Here is a 21584-nt window from a genome sequence, read left to right as displayed (position 1 = left end):
TGTTGTTTAAAAATCACTTGTTTTCTCATGTATGGCTTCTGGTATCAATTTCCATTTGTTAGGAAATAGTGAATTATTTTTAGGATTTAGTGTGGTTATTCAGAACCGTTTTTTCAGATGTTTTTTATTTTGTTTATGAATGTTGGCATGTGAATATGAGAGAAAAGGGAAAGTTAAAACATTAATTCTCTCAAAAATCTATGATGAAACCATTTCTTTTACATTTTACATGTATATTTTCTCTTTTAAAACATTTTGACAGTACACTTCTGTGTATACACTACATTCTTAGAGAGAGACCGATACACCACCGCAGAGTCATGGCATGATTATTTGTAGAGAAGTTAAACGATCTTTTGCATTCTTTGGCAGACTTTTGGATATTCTGTTCCCAAAGCTATTCTTTAGTAGGAAGAACAGACAGAAGAACTAGACGGGGAAGAAACGCAAAGCTATGCAGATGTGCTATATATAAGTTTGATGCTAATTAAGGCCTGAAAAATCGTCTGGGTTAGCAAATGCTTTTGTCAACACAAGCTCGTTTGCACTTGCCTTTGGTTGCTGAAATGTGTCAAAATGAGGCTGTCTGTCGTCACTGTGGACTAGAACATAAACTGGAATCATATAAAATGCTCCATTGTCACATGCCATTTCTGTTCCCTTTTAAACTTGTAGATGCACATGTATTCACTTGGCATGACGTTGTTTTGGGGTGCAGACTATGAGATTCCTCAGAGCCAGGTGAGTCTTCCAAGGCATTTAATGTTTATAATTCTTAAATGTACTTTTACTTCTTTTAATATAGAAAATCAGTGATTTAGAATGGTTAGAATCAAATTAATTTGGATGTTCTAACTCAATATTTATTTGTACTATGTAATTTATAGTACTTTGTATAGTATCATGTTGTTAGCTTAGCAACATGCTAACATCTTTTTAAAAAGTAGTCTCTGCCGTTTCATACTGATGTACATAGAAACATCATATTAAATTATGCAACTAAATTCAATACAAAAGGAGTGATTTAGAGTGGTTAAAATCATATTAAATTGTATTAACCCAATATTTGTTTGTACTATGTATATTTCTTTGTTGAGAATCATGTTGTTAGCTTAGCAACATGCTAATGTCAATTGGGAATCAATGGAGAATTGAGTCTCTGCTTTTTCATTCTGCTGTACCATAGGAACATCAAGTTAAATTATGGAAATAAATTCAGTCAAGAAAAATCATAGATTCTAGATGATTCAACTGTATCTTTTCACTGATCACTTCATGTGTGTTTTAGCCAATGAAACTGGGAGAACACCTGAACAGAGTCTTGCTCAACATGTGTGATGATTCCACACTCACCCGACTGTCTGTACGGTCGGTTCTGGACACCTGCAGCGCTCACATACGTAACTCCAGCTGTGACCCTTCATTTTCTTATGTCAGGAGGCTGGTTAGACTCGTTCTTGGCAGTCTCTCTCAGGTACGTGCCTATGTATTTTTAACATGCATGTTTTTGGTTAGTTTCAAGTTAAATAGGACAGAAGTAATGACTTGCAGTTCAGCAAGTACATAAAGAGCCGTTCTGACTCATTCATTGAATATATGTCATTAGAATTACATTTTTTACCAATTCATTGAATGACTCGTTAGAGTCATTTAATTGTGAATCGGACTACAGTAGTCATGTTATTGCTTTCTGTTGCAAACACAACTTTCTATTAGTGACACTGTCTTTTTCTTCAAGTTTTAATGTTGATTATTAAAAATACATTTATATAGAATGAAACTTTTTTTTATTTTTTTTATTTGCTTTAATTTAGCTCAGGCTCTCGATTCCCATCTCCATTTTTTTGTTAGTTGATCACATCCAAGCAATAATGATTCAGCACTTACACTGTGTGTGAACATACTGTTCCTATTAACTGAATTGCCAGTCCAACCCTATAAAACAGTTTTCAATTAAAAAGGTAGTTAACAGTCTTTCCTGTGCTTGTTTTTTGTGTTTGATGTCACATCCTGTTTCTCAGCTGCACACTCCCAAGTAGTTTAATTGCACAGCGATACAGAAACAGTGTATTGCCAGGAACAGACATTATTTTCTGCACTGTGTACCTTTTTCCACACCGGGGAGGTAAATGTGAAGTGGTCCAGTAGGGAAGCCATCTTCTAATTTCTATTGATGAATCCTGTGAGTGGATGCCTGGGTTTTTACCCCTGTGAGCATCCTTCTCAATATTGTTTTTTTTCTATCTTCATGTCTTCCATCATGTGTGTTTGTTCTTTCTCCAGAAACACAGATTTAGAGTTAAAAATGTGACTGTTTTATTTAAAAGAGGATTTGACTTGGTTTAGCAACCTTGATCAAGCTTTCTTTAAGCCCTATGAAATCCATTTTCTCCCACAAATTCCATTTTATTTTTCCCAAATTCTGTTATTCAGTTGTTTCAAAAAAACAAACAAACAAAAAAACATATCAAACAAATCAATAACAGTTTATTGAACATTTAGCCATACCTTTAATTGATATAAAATTTATATTTGTGTCGCTTAAATGGTTTGGGTGGCTTGAGGAAAAAAAAAAAGTATTGTGCACATTAAAGTACACAACCGTTCAAAAGTTTGGGGTCGAAAAGAATTTTTAATGTTTTTGAAAGAAGTCTATTATGCTTGCCAAGGCTGCATCTATTAAACAAAAAAAATCTTTAAAAACAGTAATATTTTTGTGAAATATTATCACAATTACAAACTGTTTTCTATTTTAATGTTTTAAAATGTCATTTATTACCGTGATGCAGCTATTACTCCAGTCTTTAGTGTCACATGATCCTTCGGAAATCATTCTAATGCTGATTTGCTGCTCAAGAAACATTTCTTATTATTATCAGTGTTGAAAAAGTGTTGTGCTGCTTCATATTTTTGTGGAAACCGTGATAGGATTCTTTGATGAATAGACAATTCAAAAGCATTTATTTGAAATAGATATCTTTTGTAACATTATAAATGTCTTTGCTGTCACTTTTAATCAGTTTCATGCATCTTTACTGAATAAAATAAAAAATATTACTGACCCCAAACCTTCGAATGGTATAGTGTGTGTCTTCATGATACAAGTTAGTTCACAAGAGGAAGAGCAATTTTTTAATCTCTTTCTTTGATAAGAGTGAATGATTGTTTTTTGTCTTTCTTATTCTGTGTGTTTAGCTGGACGGTCTGTTGTCTGAAAGTGAAAGGGAGTCACTTCCAGAAAGAAGTAAAGAAATTCGTGAACGTCTGCGAGGAAAAGGCCTGCCCGCAGGTAATACACACACAAGTCCAGATGTAAAATAAGGCACCTAATTGCTTAATATATAGGACACTGAAGCTGGGGTTTCTCTTTTCTGTGGTATGGGAGTCCTTGAGTTTTCATCCACACATGATCAAACATGTATATCTTTTGATTTCTGGTTTTCTGTTTCACCCACACACACGCACGCCCGAACAAAGGCGTGCCGGTACATGCTCATACCCATGACCTTCTAGTAATTGATGATATTTTGATTGTAATCGCAGCTCACACTTTCTCCTATTTTTAATAATCTCAGACTAATTGTTCTAATACTGTAAAGTGCTGAGCTTCATGCTGACTCATCACACACACCATTTGTCCAGTTCTAGAGGAAGTGATTCAGAATGTAAACAAAGCAGGGCTTGGTACTGAGATGACACGGCTTTGGCCCTTTAGGGCTGGTGCTTATCAAAACAGAGGGATAAAAGTTCCTCCCTGCCACAAGAGACAAGCCAGAACACAACCAGCACCAGTGTCTGGAAATGCCAAACTGAAACTAAAGATTGGTGGAGAAGTTTCAAGATAATCATAAAACTTCAGATAGAAAGTTCTGGGGAATTTTGTGAAATGTGTTTACATATATATATATATATATATATATATATATATATATATATATATATATATATATATATATATATATATATATATATATATATATATATATTTTAAATAAATAGTGGTTTTGAAGAAATGTATTTTCCAAATTATTTTTATTGTCACAATATGCAGATTTTTATGTATTTTAAATGGAATACTAACATACTGCCTACTGCACAGTATTTCTAAAGAAATTAAAGGGTTAGTTCACCCAAAAATGAAAATTCTGTCATTTATTACTTACCCTCATGCCGTTCCACACCCGTAAGACCTTCGTTAATCTTCGGAACACAAATTAAGATATTTTAGCTGAAATCCGATGGCTCTGTGAGGCCTTCATAGGGAGCAATGACATTTCCTCTCTCAAGATCCATAAAGGTACTAAAAACATATTTAAATCAGTTCATGTGAGTACAGTGGTTCAATATTAATATTATAAAGCGACAAGAATATTTTTGGAGCGCCAAAAAAACTAAATAACGACTTATTTAGTGATGGCCGATTTCAAAACAATGCTTCAGGAAGCATCGGCGCACAGATGAATCAGCCAAAGTCACATGATTTCAGCCGTTGGCAGTTTGACACGTGATCTGAATCATGATACACTGATTCATTGTGCTCCGAATCTTCCTGAAGCAGTGTTTTGAAATCGGCCATCACTAAATAAGTCATTATTTTGTTTTTTTGGCGCTCCAAAAATATTCTCGTCGCTTTATAATATTAATATTGAACCACTGTACTCACATGAACCGATTTAAATATGTTTTTAGTACCTTTATGGATCTTGAGAGAGGAAGTGTCCATTGCTCCCTATGGAGGCCTCACGGAGCCATCGGATTTCAACTAAAATATCTTAATTTGTGTTCCGAAGATTAACGAAGGTTTTACGGGTGTGGAACGACATGAGGGTGAGTAATAAATGACAGAATTTTCATTTTTGGATGAACTAACCCTTTAATGCTTTTATTCAGGAAGCATACAATGGTTAAAAGTGACAGTAAAGCCATTTATAATATTACAAAAGATATCTATCTGAACAAATTTTTCAACAAAAATATTAATCAGCAAAACTGTTTTCAACATTGATAATAAGAAGAAATGTTACTTGAGTAGCAGATCAGCCTATTAGAATGTTTTCTGAAGGATCATGTGACACTGAAGACTGGAGTAATGATGCTGATTGCATCAGGAATAAATTACGTTTTAATATATATTAAAATAAAAATAGTAATAATATTTCACAATATTACTGTTTTTACTCTATTTTGATTAAATAATTACAGCCTTGGTGAGAATAAGATACTTTCCCTCCAAAAACATTAAAAAACCGACCCCAAACATTTGGTAGTGTAGTCAAATGTCATCCAGGTATTTTATGCATAAAAAATATGTGCATTGTGTGCACAGGATACACACTGCAGATATAATAATAAGAGCAGAGTAATATTCTGAACATTGTATTTTTGTATGCATGGAATACCCAGATGACGTTTTATAAAATGTGTTGAAAATGTATTCCAGAATGCAACGAATTCAATCTTCATTTCAGAATGTCATGTAGTATACACTATATTCTGTGTAGTATGCAGTAGGCAATCATTATGAACATACAGTTTTGTTCTAGTTGTGTTTTAAGACTCCACTGACATCCCTTGGCCTTCTCTTTCATTCTCTCAATCTGGTTTTCTCGTCTCTTTGTCTGCCTTCTTATGCTTTATAGTTTAATGATGTGCCAAACAAAGAACCTTTCTCTCCCCTTCTTCTCTGTTCCTCTCCCAACTTTCCAACTCCCTCATTTCTTTCGCTCTCCATCCATCTTCTGTCAGTCTCTCTCTCCCTCTCGTCCTCTCACTGTGTGCATAGACAAGAGTTTGAACCAAAACTAGACAAGCACATCACCACAAACCAAAACCAGAGCGTGTCATTTTGGAAAATATGACCAGATCTTCCCAGTGGTTTCAGTGGTACTTCAGCACAAACACGACCGGTTTGTTATGTAACTGAGGCATGGCATCGATCAGTAATAGATATTTCCCAGGGTTTTTTTTTTTTTTTTACTGCGTGTTCTGTAGGAAGCTTTGTTTTTATGCTGTTGTATCTGGCCACGCATCAGGGTCATGATGTGAGAAAATAAGCCTGCCTAGATGGTGACTCACTTCACGCTAGTTTATTTTTGGCTTTACAGATGTCATGAAACCTCAGCAGCACAGTAATAACTGTGGTCTAAGACTGTGTCATTTTTCTCATTTTGAAGATTGAATGTTTGTTGACGTTTTTAGACTATTTGTGCTCTGTACACTAGCATTAGCCTCAGTAGAAAAGTACCAGAGGCAATGTTAATACTGCTTAGCTTGTCTTCAGAAAATACATAGCAGCACTGTTTCTGTTTCAGGGTGGTCAAAACAAGAGTATAAATGTTAAATGTCTCTGTGATTGTCCTTATGTGACTTCTTAGAGCTTCAGGAACTATATGCCAATGTTTTATTAGCATTAGCATCTCCTTTTTATGCAAGTAAAAGTACTACTGGCTCATTGCATTGCGCTATTACTGTCCACAGAAAGCTAACATTTTTAGGATACATTTCTATACATTTTCTAGTGTGTAAACTGTGTTTAATGGTCATTTTTAGGTGATGTTGAGCATGTTTGTGCCTTTACCTGTTTAGCATCATTTCTTTAGCAAATTGTGTGCTACAACATGTCATGTGTTAACAGTTAGTGATCAAACACATTGAGCCATGATGTTTATGCAGGGGATGCAAGTTTGAAATGGACCCATAACATTTCCCAATCCATTTCCACCCTCTTTTCCCCAACATTTCTGATCTTCTGTCCACTGTTGTTTCATATATTTTTTTTTTTTTTGACCTAGTAATTTTTTTCATCAATATGCTATAATTGGCATTCATCTTTCTCCACTTTTAAATGCAATGCCCACATCTCAAAATCTAAACAATAACCAATGCATATAACCCTACCCTGCCCTACATTTGTTTTCTTTTTCAATAATCCGTTACACTTGTATGTATGTCACAATATGAAAAAAAAAAATGTGATTGAAAAAATGATTTCCAATTCATTGTGACTTTAAAAGGTTAGTTCACCCAAAAATGAAATGAAATGAAATTTCTGTCATTAAATTCTCACCCTCATATCGTTCCACACCTGTAAGATCTTCAGGACACAAATTAAGATATTTTTGAAAAGATTTTTTTTTATCCCCCATAGAAAGCAACGAAATTACCGTCATTCGAGGTCCAGAGTAGTAGTAAAGACATCGTTAAAATAGTCGAAATGACTACAGTGGTTCAACCTTAATGTTATGAAGTGACGAGAATACTTTTTGTGCGCAATAACAAAACAAAAATAACAACTTTATTCAACAATTTCTTCTCTACCCTGTCAGTCTCATACGCAGTTGATGCAGTGAACACAGTTCAGCGCTTCGTGTTCATGTCCGAATGCCGGCTCAGTCGTTATAAAGTAATTATTTTTATAGTTTTGTTTTTGCGCACAAAAAGTACTCACTCATAACATTAAAGGGGACCTATTATGCAAAATCCCCTGTTGCATGGTGTTTGTACATAAATGTGTGTTGGCAGTGTGTGTACACAACCACCAATGTGCTACTCAAGGATATACAAGTAAAAACTGTTCGTGATCCAGCTTACAGTCTCCAGAGTGATACTGGATATGGCAGTAATGAAGGTGAGAGCACTTTATTACTGTTCATCAGAGTTGATTTACGGGTATAACGTTTATTAAGCACCACCCGAAAGGCATAAGGTCTTTATATATTTGTTTACTGTTAATTGTAACGAGTGTTTGTGTAATTCGCAATGTGTGTTGGTGATAATACAAGGATAAGAGAGAGAGAGTTTATGGATAATATTTTAATGGACACCTGCAGTGTTTTATTAAGCTCTTACAGTGATTTTCTAGAGTGAAAACGGATGCTTCATCTTTTCTGTGAAGTACAATAAACATCATAAAACTCATCTGTATAGTTTTGGCCATCATTCGGGCGGTACAACAGGCCTGTGCTAATATATTGGATTAAAAACAAGAAGACAATATAAGTTATAACTGTAATTGAACTAAACTATACCTGTTCTATCTCCATGCAGCATATATTCACAGTTTCTGTCATTATTGTGCGTCCTGACTGAATCCTGTCACCAGAGAATCAGCTTGTGAAGCTCCGCCCTCTTAGGCAGAGCGCAGCAGCTCATTTGCATTTAAAGGGCACTCACTAAAACGGCTGGTTTTTGCTCTACCACTAAAAGTGGCAATTTTAACACGCTATAAAAAATTATCTGTGTGGTATTTTGAGCTAAAACTTCACATACACACTCTGGGGACACCAGAGACTTATTTTACATCTTGTAAAATGGAGCATAATAGGTCCCCTTTAAGGTTGAACCACTGTAGTCACGTTGACTATTTTATGTGAGACATTCAAACTGACCAATTAGAAGATTAAAACTTCCCCCACTGTACTAAAGGTGTGACCATTTGTAGACCCCCGATGTACACACATCTTGGCCTACAGGCCTTGATCACTATCAACACATTTGTGCCTTCCAAATGGCACTTGTAGCAAGAGAGAGGGGGTTGAAACAGTAAAGCAAATGTCTTTGTTCATTTTAAAATATCTTTGGATATTTTCAATCTTACAGTACCTGTAGAGTAGTAAAAGTCTTTAGTTTTCATATTTATAAAAGATAGATACGCTGTACAGAGTCTTTCTGAAAAAAGCAGAGCTCTTGGAGGCGTGCCTGCCGTGAGCAGAGCTAAAGAGTTACGAGTGTGCGCAGATTTTGTGTAGAGATCGTCTGCTAGCTGCAAAATCATTATAAATAAAGGGAACAATAATGTTTGCGTTGTTTACATTATATGCACTTGCGCACCGATTGCCAACAAAACAGACATCTGATGCAGCTTTACTCACCACCCCCGATCTGCAAATCCAGTGCCGAACTGGGACTTGTTTACTGAAATTCTGGGAACAAACAAACATACGTGTGTAACTCTGTTGCTGCTCCGGGAAAAACAAACTTTATTTTAACAAACCCTTAACGCTGAGTTCTTTGGGAAGCTGAAAATGTTGTCTTTCCTTGACAACTAAAAACACACTCCTTTGGTGACATTCCCTGAATCTCAATCAGCTCCCTAGCTCCATAGGTCGTGAATCAGTATATTGTGAAAATGAATGTGGCCGACTCCCTGATCAGTGCCCTGACTACTGAACTAGGGAGCTTCCGTATCCCGAACGAAGCACGTTGATGGGTGTGCTCTTGCTCTGGATGATGTGTGTGTGCACACTTATCAGGGCGAAGTGCCTATACAAGGAATTGATTAATTCTGCCCTTTATTAGTTGTATATTTGGCACAGAAATACTCCGTCATACGTCCAACTCGTGTTTTGAAACTTTGGCCGTGTTTAGCATGAGAATGCAACTCTTTAACAGTGTAAATAAGTCAGAATGCATGAAATGGCATTAGACCACCCCTTTAAGGCATTTAGTTCGACATCTTGTTAGACTGCGATATAGTAAGACCCTTGTATCTAATTTTCAGACTCTTTTATATTCTATTTTGCGACACTGGTATCCTTCCAGCATCATGGGTTTTGAAGTGTCTGGGTCAGTGTGTGTAATGACTTCAGCATGCCTCTTTTTGTTAACCGCTTGAAATCAGCACAGATTCTTCTTCGCCCCTACGATATACTAAGCTTTATCTGAAACATGAGAAAAGGCCTCTTGTTGAGCCATTCAATGCACAAACACTTCCCTAAGAGGGAACCATCTGGAACATCCATGTCTTCCTGATTGACAGTGCTGGAATTGGCGTGGATAACGAGCGTGTCGCTGGAAGCTCAGGGTGAAATCAGAGAGGCTTTAGTGGAGCTTGTAACCGCTAGAAGGCCACTATTGTTCCTTCTGTTCTTTAAGCCAATTTTGACCCATTCTAATCTCGCCTTGACAAACGTGATCCAATAAAAATTCTCCCCGAAGACAGCAAGGGTCCCACATTTAGTTTATGTCCTTCAATAGATTCTTATTTGTCTTTATACCTTTACAAGTTCATGTATGTTTAACCTTTTTTTTTTGTGTGTGTTTTTTTGCCCCACTAGGCCGTAGTGCCGCCCATCGTGTGCTGGAGCGTTATAGAGCCCGAACCCAGGAGCAGGCCAACCTGAACCGAGGACTTAGCCGCTCTATGGGCTCTCTTCCCATCCAGGACCTTGTCAGAGCGGACGAGGGTCTTGTTCAGTATGCCCCTTCAGAGTACCCCGCTGGTTCTGAGTCCTCTGCCGAACTCTACCACCAACGCCAACAACAACAACTGCAACAACAGCGCGGCCGACCCGTGGAGGTGAACCAGCGTTCACACCCCCATCAGAGAAACAAAAGCTGGGCCTCCTCAGCAGACCTGGCCTGCCTCGATCCGGATATGCTCCGCTTTGGGGCCCTTGAAGATGCCCGAAGGGGCAGTAGCGCTCTGAGCACCCGCTCAGCCGGAAGACACAAGACGACTTCCAAGGCCAGAGACTCCCGTTACTCGGACTTTGGGAGCTTGGATGTCGGGAAGACCCATCACCATTCGAGTCAGTCTGTCGGCTCGCCTTTCAACAGTGCTTACGACCGGATCAGAGAAAAGCATAAGAAACTGCAAGCGCTCAAACAGGCCATAGATGGTGAGTGCTGATTCTAAAGTTCTCTTGAGGTAGTCTTATTTAGCCAGATTTTCTTATTGTTGCTAAAATCTGCACATTGTAGATTATTATGGACAAGAACCTCCCATTTTCAGACTTGTAAAATAACCAACCACAGTTTTTTTTTTTTAATAATTGATACCAATAATAAACACTGGGTCTATCTCATGAAACCTGTCAAGAAAATGTTCCAGACATGTTTCACAAAAAAAAAAAAAAAAAAAAAAAATTGCTTTATTTTCAGGACAACTAAGCACATTTTCCTGTAATTTAATTATTTTTTTTTTTTATTATTTCACTTTTATTTATACAGCATAGTAATATATTATTTACTACTTTTATGCTGATGTGTAACATTTAAACGGAAAATAGTAAAAGTAAAATTGCGGACACAAAACATAAAAGAAAGTTACAGCGTAAATATATCTGAAAATATGTCCACTAAACAAAAATACTGATTTTTAAATATTGACTGTTCAAAAGTTCAGGGTCAGTAAGATTATTATTATTATTATTAATTTTTATTTTTGGAAATAAATTTATACTTTTATTCTGCAAAGATGCATTAAATTGATCAAAAGTGACCGTAAAGACATTTATAATGTTATAAAAGCTTTCCATTTCAAATAAATGCTGTTCTTTTGAGCTTTCTACTTATCAAAATTTTTTATCGAACAATATATATTATAGTTTCCTCAAAAAAATTAAGCAGCACAACTGTTTTCAACATAATAAGAAATGTTTTTTTTTTTCAAATCAGCATATAAGAATGATTTCTGAAGGATCATGTGACTGAAGACTGGAGTAATTATGCTGAAAATCAGTTTTGCATCACAGGAATAAATTATATTTTAAAATATATTAAAATAGAACACGATTCTTTTAAATTGTAATAATATTTCACTACATACTGTTTTTATTATGACCTCGGAGTTAATTGACCCAGCCGTTCTTGTGAGGCTTTGTGAGATTAACCCCAATGTGGAAAATTCAAATAATGTCTGTGGTTCTGTAGGTTAGAATCAACGTTTTACAGATTTTGTCAAAAAATCCCCAGGATTAGTTTTGCCTCAAACTCATTGTATCAACAAGGCTTTGTTTGTTGTGAGTCGTACAAAGCTAGTTGTCAGAATGAAACTGACCATCTGATGTAAACTGCAGACAAAAATGGCTGAAATCACCAGTGAATGGACTGTGGGTGTGCTGAATGTGACTAGCGGTGATGTAGCTTAAAGTCTGGGATTGTAATCAAAATGTTGCAGTAAAACACTTAACCCTGTGTTGCTCAATGAGAAATTGTGCCTGCAACTTATCATGGTAACATCACGAAAAGCTTGTGTGGAAAGTGTTTTATTCTAAAGGCTTCATGCCAAATGCTGACAGTTGATGTGACAGCTTTAACCAGACAACAGTGGTTAAAAACACATTGCTACTGATTCTGACTCATAACTACAATGCAGTAACCATCAGAAGATACGACGGCAACCGTGAACTGTATATATGTTATAGAGGTACTTTTGGCTCTTCTGATGCTTTGAGTTCCTGTGCAGTTAAAGTCCCGCGTCTCGCGGCACACGGAGTTGTGGTGTCTGTGTGTGGTGGGAGTGAACGGGTTTGAATGAATGGGTTTGCGTGGCTTTTGCGCGTGCGGCATGTTGCCAGGTTCTTTATGACTCAGTCTGGCTGAGGGCTCAAGATTCCTGGAACTAATTAGAGAGATGGATAATTCTAGGCCTTCAAAGCTGCTTTATGCAAGCTTTTTACTCTCTCTCTTTCACTCGTTCACTCTCTCTGGATCTCTCTCACCATTTCTGCTTGATTTTCATTCAAAACTTTCCACAGTGTTGGGGAAACTCAAATTAAAGTACTTAAGCAACACTCAAGCTACCCTTTTGAAAAAGTTCACTGCAGGCTACTAATAAAGAGTAGCTAACTATGCAGCTTTGGGGAGGGCTAAAATTCATTTAATTTTGACATTATTTAAAAATGATGTTATCTAAATAAGTATTTTATTTAAATAAATATTTCAATTATTATTGTTTTTGAACCAAAATATTTATATTATGATTAATCATAATACTATTGCTATTTGTATCAAAAGATAAATAATTATGCATCTTCTTGGCACAGAGAGAGTGAATTGCTTTTTGAACCGGTTCATTTAAACGATCTGTCTGAACGAACCTATTCATTCAAATGAATCAAACTTATTATCTCATTTTCCTTGGCTGTAAATCTGTGTGACAAAAAGTAATGTAATGTTTTTCTTCATTCTTTTCTTATTGCCACCTTACAGTCTCCATAAGAGATATTGAATTCTTCATATGTGCCACATTCATGTACACATCCTTCGCCTGGCTTCCATCTGGACATTTTCTCGATGGAGTGAAGCTTTGCTTCATAATAATAAACCTCAGGCTTTCCTATCCGACCTGGCCCTGAACTGAGCCCAGAAGCTGTTTGGCTGCTATTTTTACCACGGTAGAGCTCAGAACCAAAGACATTCTCTTCCCAGTCCGTGCGGTTTTACTCTGGCTCATGGATCCATGAAGCTGTTCTGTCTGAGGCTGTCGTTTTTTAACAATATTCTGCACTTTTTTTTGTAGCATTTTTTCCACTTATGTTAGTCAAAGTTTTTTTTTTTTTTTTTTTTTTTTTTTTTTTAACACCAAAAACAGTCAATTTAATATTTCATGAGCTCTTTCCATACTGTTTTGGACTCTTAGAATTAAATTACCTTTCTAATACTGTACCTTTAAGACTTATGTAAATGACCTGGTTGGCTAAATTCTGTGTTCTGCATGGTGTCGTTCATCAAGCTGGCAGTCGAATGTTAAGGAACTTGTGGTTGTGATGTAATAACAGTGAATAAATCTGTTTTTACAGCTTAGTTTCAATTAATTTATATTATGCCCTTTAAAAGAGCAGGAAAAATCCTGTTTTCAATTTTATGTTCTCTAAAGTGTATTGTAAGATGAATCTGTGCCATCATATTGCTTTTGTGAGGGAAAACAAGATTCTGCGTATGGAGCTGCTGTCTGTCCATCCGCTTGTATAAACATGAGCTAGGCTAATTTTCCTGACAATAATGGGCCACATTACCCACAATCCTGAAGAGAAGGAATGTCCAGCCCCATTAGAGCGTGATGGCAAAGAGCACATATTTTGGTTATTTTGGGGCCTGTATTTGCTGTGAATGAATGTAATGGTGGTTCATTTGTTCAGGCTCAAGGAATCTTTTTCTTTCTTTCTTTCTTTCTTTCTTTCTTTCTTTCTTTCTTTCTTTCTTTCTTTCTTTCTTTCTTTCTTTCTTTCTTTCTTTCTTTCTTTCTTTCTTTCTTTCTTTCTTTCTTTCTTTCTTTCTTTCTTTCTTTCTTTCTTTCTTTCTTTCTTTCTTTCTTTCTTTCTTTCTTTCTTTCTTTCTTTCTTTCTTTCTTTCTTTCTTTCTTTCTTTCTAAACTATGAATTTTAGAAATATTTGAATATTTAATATTTGAATTTCATTATTTTTCAGTATTTTTGGCACATAGCATCTACTAGAATAACAAGCATCTAATCCCAAATTATTATATTATATTATATTATTTATGTATCTGTGTTTGTGTGTGTATGTGTATATATATATATATATATATATATATATATATATATATATATATATATATATATATATATATATATATATATATATATATATATATATATATATGTATATGTGTGTATGTGTGTATATATATATATATATATATATATATATATATATATATATATATATATATATATATATATATATATATATATATATATATATATATGTGTGTGTATGCTTTTCTTGCCATTTTGTTTCTCTCAGTTATGAATCTGAACAATTATGGCCAACCTTTTTATTTATTTATTTTTTTTTTAATTATTTTATTATATTTTTGGATTTTTTTGGCACATAACAAAAACGTTAATAATGTCATTTTCTTTTATTTATATGAAGTAAAATATGACTATATCGGTTTTTAGACACTTTTCTTGCATATTTTTCACCTTGTAGATGTTAAAGTAATTTTTGTGATAGACCCTTGCCTTCCCTGGTGAAAAGAAAAAAAAAGTACATTTCTATAATGTACTTAAATTGCTCTATTTTCATGCACTAATTTTGTACTTAATTTACTAAAAGTTCTTTAGAACATCTAAGTGTACTCAACTGTGCTATTTTGAGACAGCATGAAATATGGATGCTTTTAATATACTATCTTTGTATTTAAAACATTTATTTAGATACTATTTATAGCACATTTGAACCCATAGTGTATTACAAGTGGTAACTAAATACATTTTTTAAATACAGAGATAGTATATTAAAAACACATTTTAGTTCATATTTCATGCTGTCTCAAAATAGCACAGTTGAGTACACTTAGATGTTCTTAAGATTATCTTAAGAAGTACTAAAGAAGATTTTTTAGTATATTAAGTACAAAATTAGTGCATGAAAATAGAGCACTTTAAGTACATTATAGAAATGTACTTTTTTTTCACCTGGGTTGGTCTAATTGCATGTCTTTCAGTGTGCGGACAATTGTTTTTTTGGTAAAATATGACTGTGACATGATTTCATTAGATTTACTCATCTACTAGAATAACACAAGAGATGCTAACTTTGATACTGAATTTCGCACATTTCAATGTAATTTAAATTCATTATTTTATTTTTTTTATTTGAATTCTGCATTTTTATTTGATTTTATTAAATCCAGGTTTGCACTTCCACCTCAGCCTCCTTGGTGTTTGCTATAATTCATTACAGAAACTCTGCCCTAAACACATCCACTTTCAAGTCAAGGTACATCAGTCATTTTGGAGTGTGCTGACAGTAATTTGAGTCATGCGATTTTGGCACGAGGAATTGTCCATTACTTGTCATCAGGTCACGTGTGCTGTTTTGTTGTGTACTACAGGGGACTGTAGATTGTCACTGCGTATCCTGATAATAAGAGGGAGCTCAGTTAAAGCTCAGTCCATCTGTGTGGATTACATTTTATAGGAGATCTCTCACCCATGGGTCGAAGGTCGTTTGGATCTAAAAGCTTTTTAAAGACTTCCCCCACACTCAACTAGAGCTTCAGAAACTCTGAGCTTTGGAGACACTTCCCAGATCACACGCTTTATAAACTACACCACTTCTTCATTCCACAGCTCTTCCTGGTATGGAAAATGTATTCTGTGTTAAGACCTCTGTGTTGTGACCTGTCATGATCTTATCTACTTGCAGTTTCGCAGAGAGGATCAGATCAGATCTTATCTCCCTCACACTCTGCATATCTACAGGTCACTGAGGAGTTGAACTTTCTCCAAACGGGGATTGAGAGAGTTCTACTTGCCTGCGTGACTAGCAGTTTATCGATGTACATGTCATTGGTTGAAAGGTTTCAACATTCAACATTGGTTGAAAGGAAGACTTTCTTAATTGTACACTGAGAGTCATTCAGGGCCCCCAAAAGTATCTATCTACACATTTGTTTATTTGTTTGCATTTTATTTATTTATTTAAACATTTATTTATTAATTAATTTATTAATTTATTTCCATGTTTTTGTTTATTTACACATTTGTTTGTATTTACACATTTATTTATTTATGCATTTATTTTTTTCACATTATTTTCACATTTGTTTATTTAATTACGTTTTATTTATTTACATGACTGTTGGATTGTTTTCATATTAATTTACACGTTTGTATTTACACACTTATTTATGCATTTATTTTTTACACATTCACATTTGTTTATTTAATTACATTTTTTTATTTACATGACTGTTTGTTTTCATATTTATTTACACATTTATTTGTATTTACACATTTATTTATTTATTTATGCATTTATTTTTTACACATTATATTCACATTTGTTTATTTAATTACGTTTTATTTATTTATATGACTGTTTGTTTTCATATTTATTTACATATTTGTTTGTATTTATACCTTTATTCATTCATTTATTTTTTACGCATTTGTTTATTTACATATGTTTATTTACACATTTGTTTTTATTTATGCATTTGTTTATTTGTTCACACATTTGTTTTATATATTTGCTTATTTGCTTTTAAAATTTGTTTATAACATTCCAAGCGTGGCACACTCTATACTGTGTTTGTAGGATTTATTTTGTGTGTTATTATGAAACAATATGTCTGGTGGGGAAAACAAGTTTGTCAGAGACTCAAAGAGCAACTCTGAGTATGTTTTTGCTGCAAAACCTGGCCTTAGGCCATTTGCATGTCTTTGGGTTTGATCTTCAATTTTCAAAAGAAAAATACCATAACTCGAGAGGATATGCAAGTCAGAACTTTGACTCGACAGAATGAAAGCCTTTTCCACTTTGCTAGTAAAACTCTGACTTCCTCTTAAAATCAGCGCTTTACAGGACGGAAACAAAGCAACTCTAATGAACAAGCCTCTTCAGTGTTCAGCGCTTTAATGAAAACAGCCTCACTCCCAAAACCCTTTTGTGTTTTCTGTCCTCATCAGGCTCTAATTACCCCATTAATCCCTTGTTCTTTTTCTCTTCCTTTGTTTTTATTTCTTTTTTAGTTGAAATCCATTTGCTTGTAAGACTTTCAGTGGTAATAATCACTAGTATATGAGTCCAAACTGCCCCGGGCCTCTAAAACATAAAGATCAGAGGAGACTGTTCAGAAAAAAAATTATTGGAAAGAGGCAAGGAACATGAGGAAGTGATGAAGAGCATGCAGTACTGGGAAAAGGGAGAGTAGAGGGGAAAAAAATGCCTAAATGTGGGTGTTTTCCTGCCTGAAAGAGATTTAGCAGAAGATACTGTGGTGGCGTTGATACAGTATGTATGACCTGTCCACCTTCATGTACCGATCCTCTGAGCTTTTAATGGCTCACTTACAAGATCTGAGATCAGGACAGGGCGGCCGCTCTTGGCATACCCAGCAAATTTGGACCCAACAGTTGAGATCCAACATCCATTGGGATGCCATCTGTTTTGCCTTTTATTTGCAGAAACCTGCACACTCTAATAATGAAAAAGAAAGACACCAAATGTGAGAGAGGTTTTTTTTTTTTAAAAGCTGATTTTATCTCTCATTTAGTGTCTGTCTTTTTCATTAGAATGCGGCCTTCTTTTTGCTTTTTTTGTATTTGGATCTTTTTAGTCTGAGCACCTCATGTTGGAAGGCAAAGTGAGTTTCAGCTCGCGCTTTGGTTGCTCAGCAACAACAAAGCTGGAGAATCTCACGCAGCTAAAATGATCATCAGTAACGGTGTTCAGCCTGACATTGTTCAAACTGGAGTCGGACACTGATGGAAAGACTCAGGAAGAAGTTACAACTTTTAGACTGCATCTGGACATTTCTGAACGGTTAGTGGATAAATTTATGTAGTTGTTGTGGAGTTGATTCAACTCATCATGTTAATCGTACAAATCCAGAGTTGAATTGACCCTCGTTTGTGAAGCAGTCCGGCGTAAAATGACGGCATGGTAACAACACTCTACTACAACAACTCTTCCTCTTCTCTAAAGCAGCCCAACATGGCCTTATCCCCTTTGTTGCATGTTCTCGGGGGCGGGGTTTATGTAAATTTTAGGGTTGGTGATGTACACTAACCTGGGAAGAAGCTTGTTGTAGTCCCTTACCATCCGTTGGTTGTAGTCCTGAAACAGCGAATTCTTTAAAAGAAAATATCTCCCTTTGCATTGAAGTTTGAGCGTCGTAACTTTGCAGATGTTGTTTATGTTCAAACAAAGCTAAAAAAGTGAAATCAAAATCAACCACCCCTTTAAATCGCTCATAACATGAGAAATCAAATTTGCCTTGATCTTTTGACATATATGAGGTCTTTGTACCATTAAAACATCTCATGAGTTTCATAGCTTAAAAAGTCCTCCTTATACTGTGTCCTAACCAGACGCGACACTGCGACACGCGATAAAATATATATTTTCCAGTTTCTATTTTTCTGCGACATTGCGGCTGGAACAACACCACAAAGTATGAGAACGATAATCTCAGGTACTGTTTATGTACTTTATTTAATGTTAAAAGCATCTAATGTGAGTTTGAATATCATTTTGAGTTTTTATAGCCGTTCTGAAAGCAACAATTGACAATTTACCTCAGATTTTCAAAATAAATAAAAGGAAACAAGAACATTTAAACAAACTTTGTACAGACTTCAGAAGGATCCCAACCTTGGAAACTAGTGGATGGTTTATTTTAATGGCGTACCGGATTATGTTGGAGATTATATGTTTGTTCGGAGCATTTTGTTTTGTAAATGAGGCACAGTGTACTGGTGATTTAGAAAATAAACTTTTGTTGAAAGATGAAGCAGTCGGCTGTAGAAAATCTGACAGCAGCTGCATCACAAACCGTAAGTAAATGATTTCATAATGCTTTGTCTGTAAATGACTGTTTTAAAAGGATAATGTTTTCAAAACATTTACTCGAGTGGAATAGCCTGTGGGCGTTGATACTGTTTCCTATGCAGTGATGTTAGCCAATCATAACAGTGGCCTTTTACCAACAAGCCTCAAGAAGCCTTCCCTTAAAAATGGATGGTAAGGGTCAGAAAGAGGGTTGAAAATAAGTGTTTTTTTTATTTGTTTTGTTGTGCAAGACTTTATTAACATTATAAGTGAACCTAGAGAAACTTATTAAAATAATAATAATAATAATAATAAAAAATCCATGTCATGACCTCTTTGGTCATATTTAATCTTTTAAAGAAAAGTTTGATCTTTTCTGTACTTTTTTTTTTGTCCACTGAATATTTTTCTTAAATATGTCAACACCAAATTACACAATATAACTTATTAGGCCATTCATAAAACTTGAGCAGAGCAAATTTCCATGTAAATAGTTTTTAACACCATTCTTGCATATTCTTATCATATTTGAATGAATGGATTTACATAGATTTTTTTCATAAATGAGGCATTTAAGGTAAATAAGGACTATTAATGACACAGGAACATGTTAAACTACACAGAGCTCTATGTCAAGGCATCAATAAAACGATCACACATTTGTTTGGCAGATGTCGTGCATTACTGTCCTTCAGCTTGTGGTGGGCATTGATCCAGAGGCATTTTCTCTTGAATTATCTCACATCTGCAAAGTGGCATGAAATGTGGCAGAAAATTGATTTGTATGACATTACGTAATGCATGCAGCCTGTAGTAGAACATGCTGTCTTTCTCCCTAATGCACTCGTTCTTTCCTCCGTCCATTTCACGATTTTCGCTCTACAAAAAGAGTTGTAAAATAAATTATGAGCTGAGAGAAAGCGCACACTCGGGGGAGTTAACGTGACAGCTCTGAACTTGCCTTCAGAGGCTTTTAGTAGACGTGCTCTCACTCCTACAGTGCTGTGGCCAGTTTGATGATACGGTGTGTGTTTGTGTGCGAGTGACTCACTTCACAGCCCGCCAAACTCCCACAGGGCTCTGACAACTACACTGTGTGGGCATTTCCCATTGTAGTCAAACTAGAATGTGTATGGGTGTCTGTTTTTGTTTTTTGTGAGTGTGTCTTGGTTTGTGTTTATATGTGTGTTGCAGTGGTTTTTAAACGCCCTTTTCGGGGTTGCCAGGTCCTCCTCCCTTTTCGCAGACATGCATTGTGGGGTGAATCTCACAAAATAACATGCCCAGGTTATGTTTTTTATGTTGTGTTTTAGGACCAATTTATAAGATTTTTGTTGTTGTTGTTGCAGTGTGTCATTTAAGCTCTTTTAAAGGATTAGTCCACTTTTAAATAACATTTTCCTGATAATTTACTCACCCCCATGTCATCCAAGATGTTCATGTCTTTCTTTCGTCAGTCGATAAGAAATTAAGTTTTTTGACCAGTTTCGCCAGTTTCGTTTTTTTCCGTAAGTAGAATAGGGAAGGCGTAGGACATACAGCATAAGCTTTTTGAAGTATACGGAAAGCGAAAGCATGTACAAGGCGATCATTTGTGTTTATAAATCATATACAGTTGTGTTTTTTTTTTTTTCGAAAATGACTGATTGTTTAGCTAAATAAGACCCTTATTCCTCATCTGGTATCGTTTAAAGCCCTTTGAAGCTGCACTGAAACTGTAATTTTGACCTTCAGCCGTTTGGAGTCCATTGAAGTCCACTATAAGGAGAAAAATCCTGGAATATTTTCATCAAAAACCTTAATTTCTTTTCGACTGAAGAAAGAAAGACATGAACATTTTGGATGACATGGGGGTGAGTAAATTATCAGGAAAATTTTATTTGAAAGTGAACTAATCCTTTAATGCAACACCCATTAAATATGAAGTATGCATCTTGTTAATTTGTTGCGCTGTTAGAGGGTTAGTTCACCCAAAAATTAAAATTTTGTCATTACTCATTACTCATGTCGTTCCACACCCATCAGACCTTTGTTCATCTTCGGAACACAAATGAAGATATTTTTGATAAAATCCGATGGCTCAGTGAGGCCTCTATTGACAGCAAGATAATTAACACTTACAAGTGCCCAGAAAGCTACTAAAAACAACCTTTTATATTATAAAGTGACAAAAATACTTTTTGTGCACAAAAAAACAAAATGTTGACTTTATTCAACAATATCTAGTGATGGCTGATTTCAAAACACTGCTTAATGAAGCATCGAAGCTTTAGTTTTAGAGGTTCGGAGAGCATATCAAACTGCCAAAGTCACGTGAACTGTTGAAATTGCAAAAACACTTATGACGTAACGAAGCCTCGTTTACTGAAATCACATGACTTTGGCGCTCCGAAGCACTGATTCGAAACAAAAGATTCGTAAGCTTTGAAGCTTCATGAAGCAGTGTTTTGTAATCAGCCATCACTAGATATTGTTGAATAAAGTCGCTATTATTTTGTTTTGTTTTTTGGCACACAAAAAGTATTCTTGTCGCTTCACAACATTAGTCACATGAA

General features: G+C 35.3%; 1 protein-coding gene across 7 annotated transcripts in view; it reads left to right on the top strand.

The window, feature by feature from the left end:
* The window catches only part of ptpn13 (protein tyrosine phosphatase non-receptor type 13), an 87078-nt gene that overhangs the window by 25304 nt on the left and 40190 nt on the right, over window positions 1–21584 (top strand). For all 7 annotated transcript variants that reach the window (XM_048166923.1, XM_048166919.1, XM_048166918.1 and 4 more), the window contains exons 4-7: window positions 676–741; window positions 1289–1474; window positions 3196–3289; window positions 10056–10619. In XM_048166923.1, the coding sequence (XP_048022880.1) occupies window positions 676–741; window positions 1289–1474; window positions 3196–3289; window positions 10056–10619 (910 nt within the window). The remainder of the gene's footprint in view (window positions 1–675; window positions 742–1288; window positions 1475–3195; window positions 3290–10055; window positions 10620–21584) is intronic.

Source organism: Megalobrama amblycephala, linkage group LG18 (genome assembly GCF_018812025.1).
Source record: "Megalobrama amblycephala isolate DHTTF-2021 linkage group LG18, ASM1881202v1, whole genome shotgun sequence".
Classification (NCBI taxonomy): Eukaryota; Metazoa; Chordata; class Actinopteri; order Cypriniformes; family Xenocyprididae; genus Megalobrama; species Megalobrama amblycephala.
The sequence above is the reverse complement of the archived record's forward strand: the minus strand, read 5'-3'. Positions and strand labels throughout refer to the sequence as shown.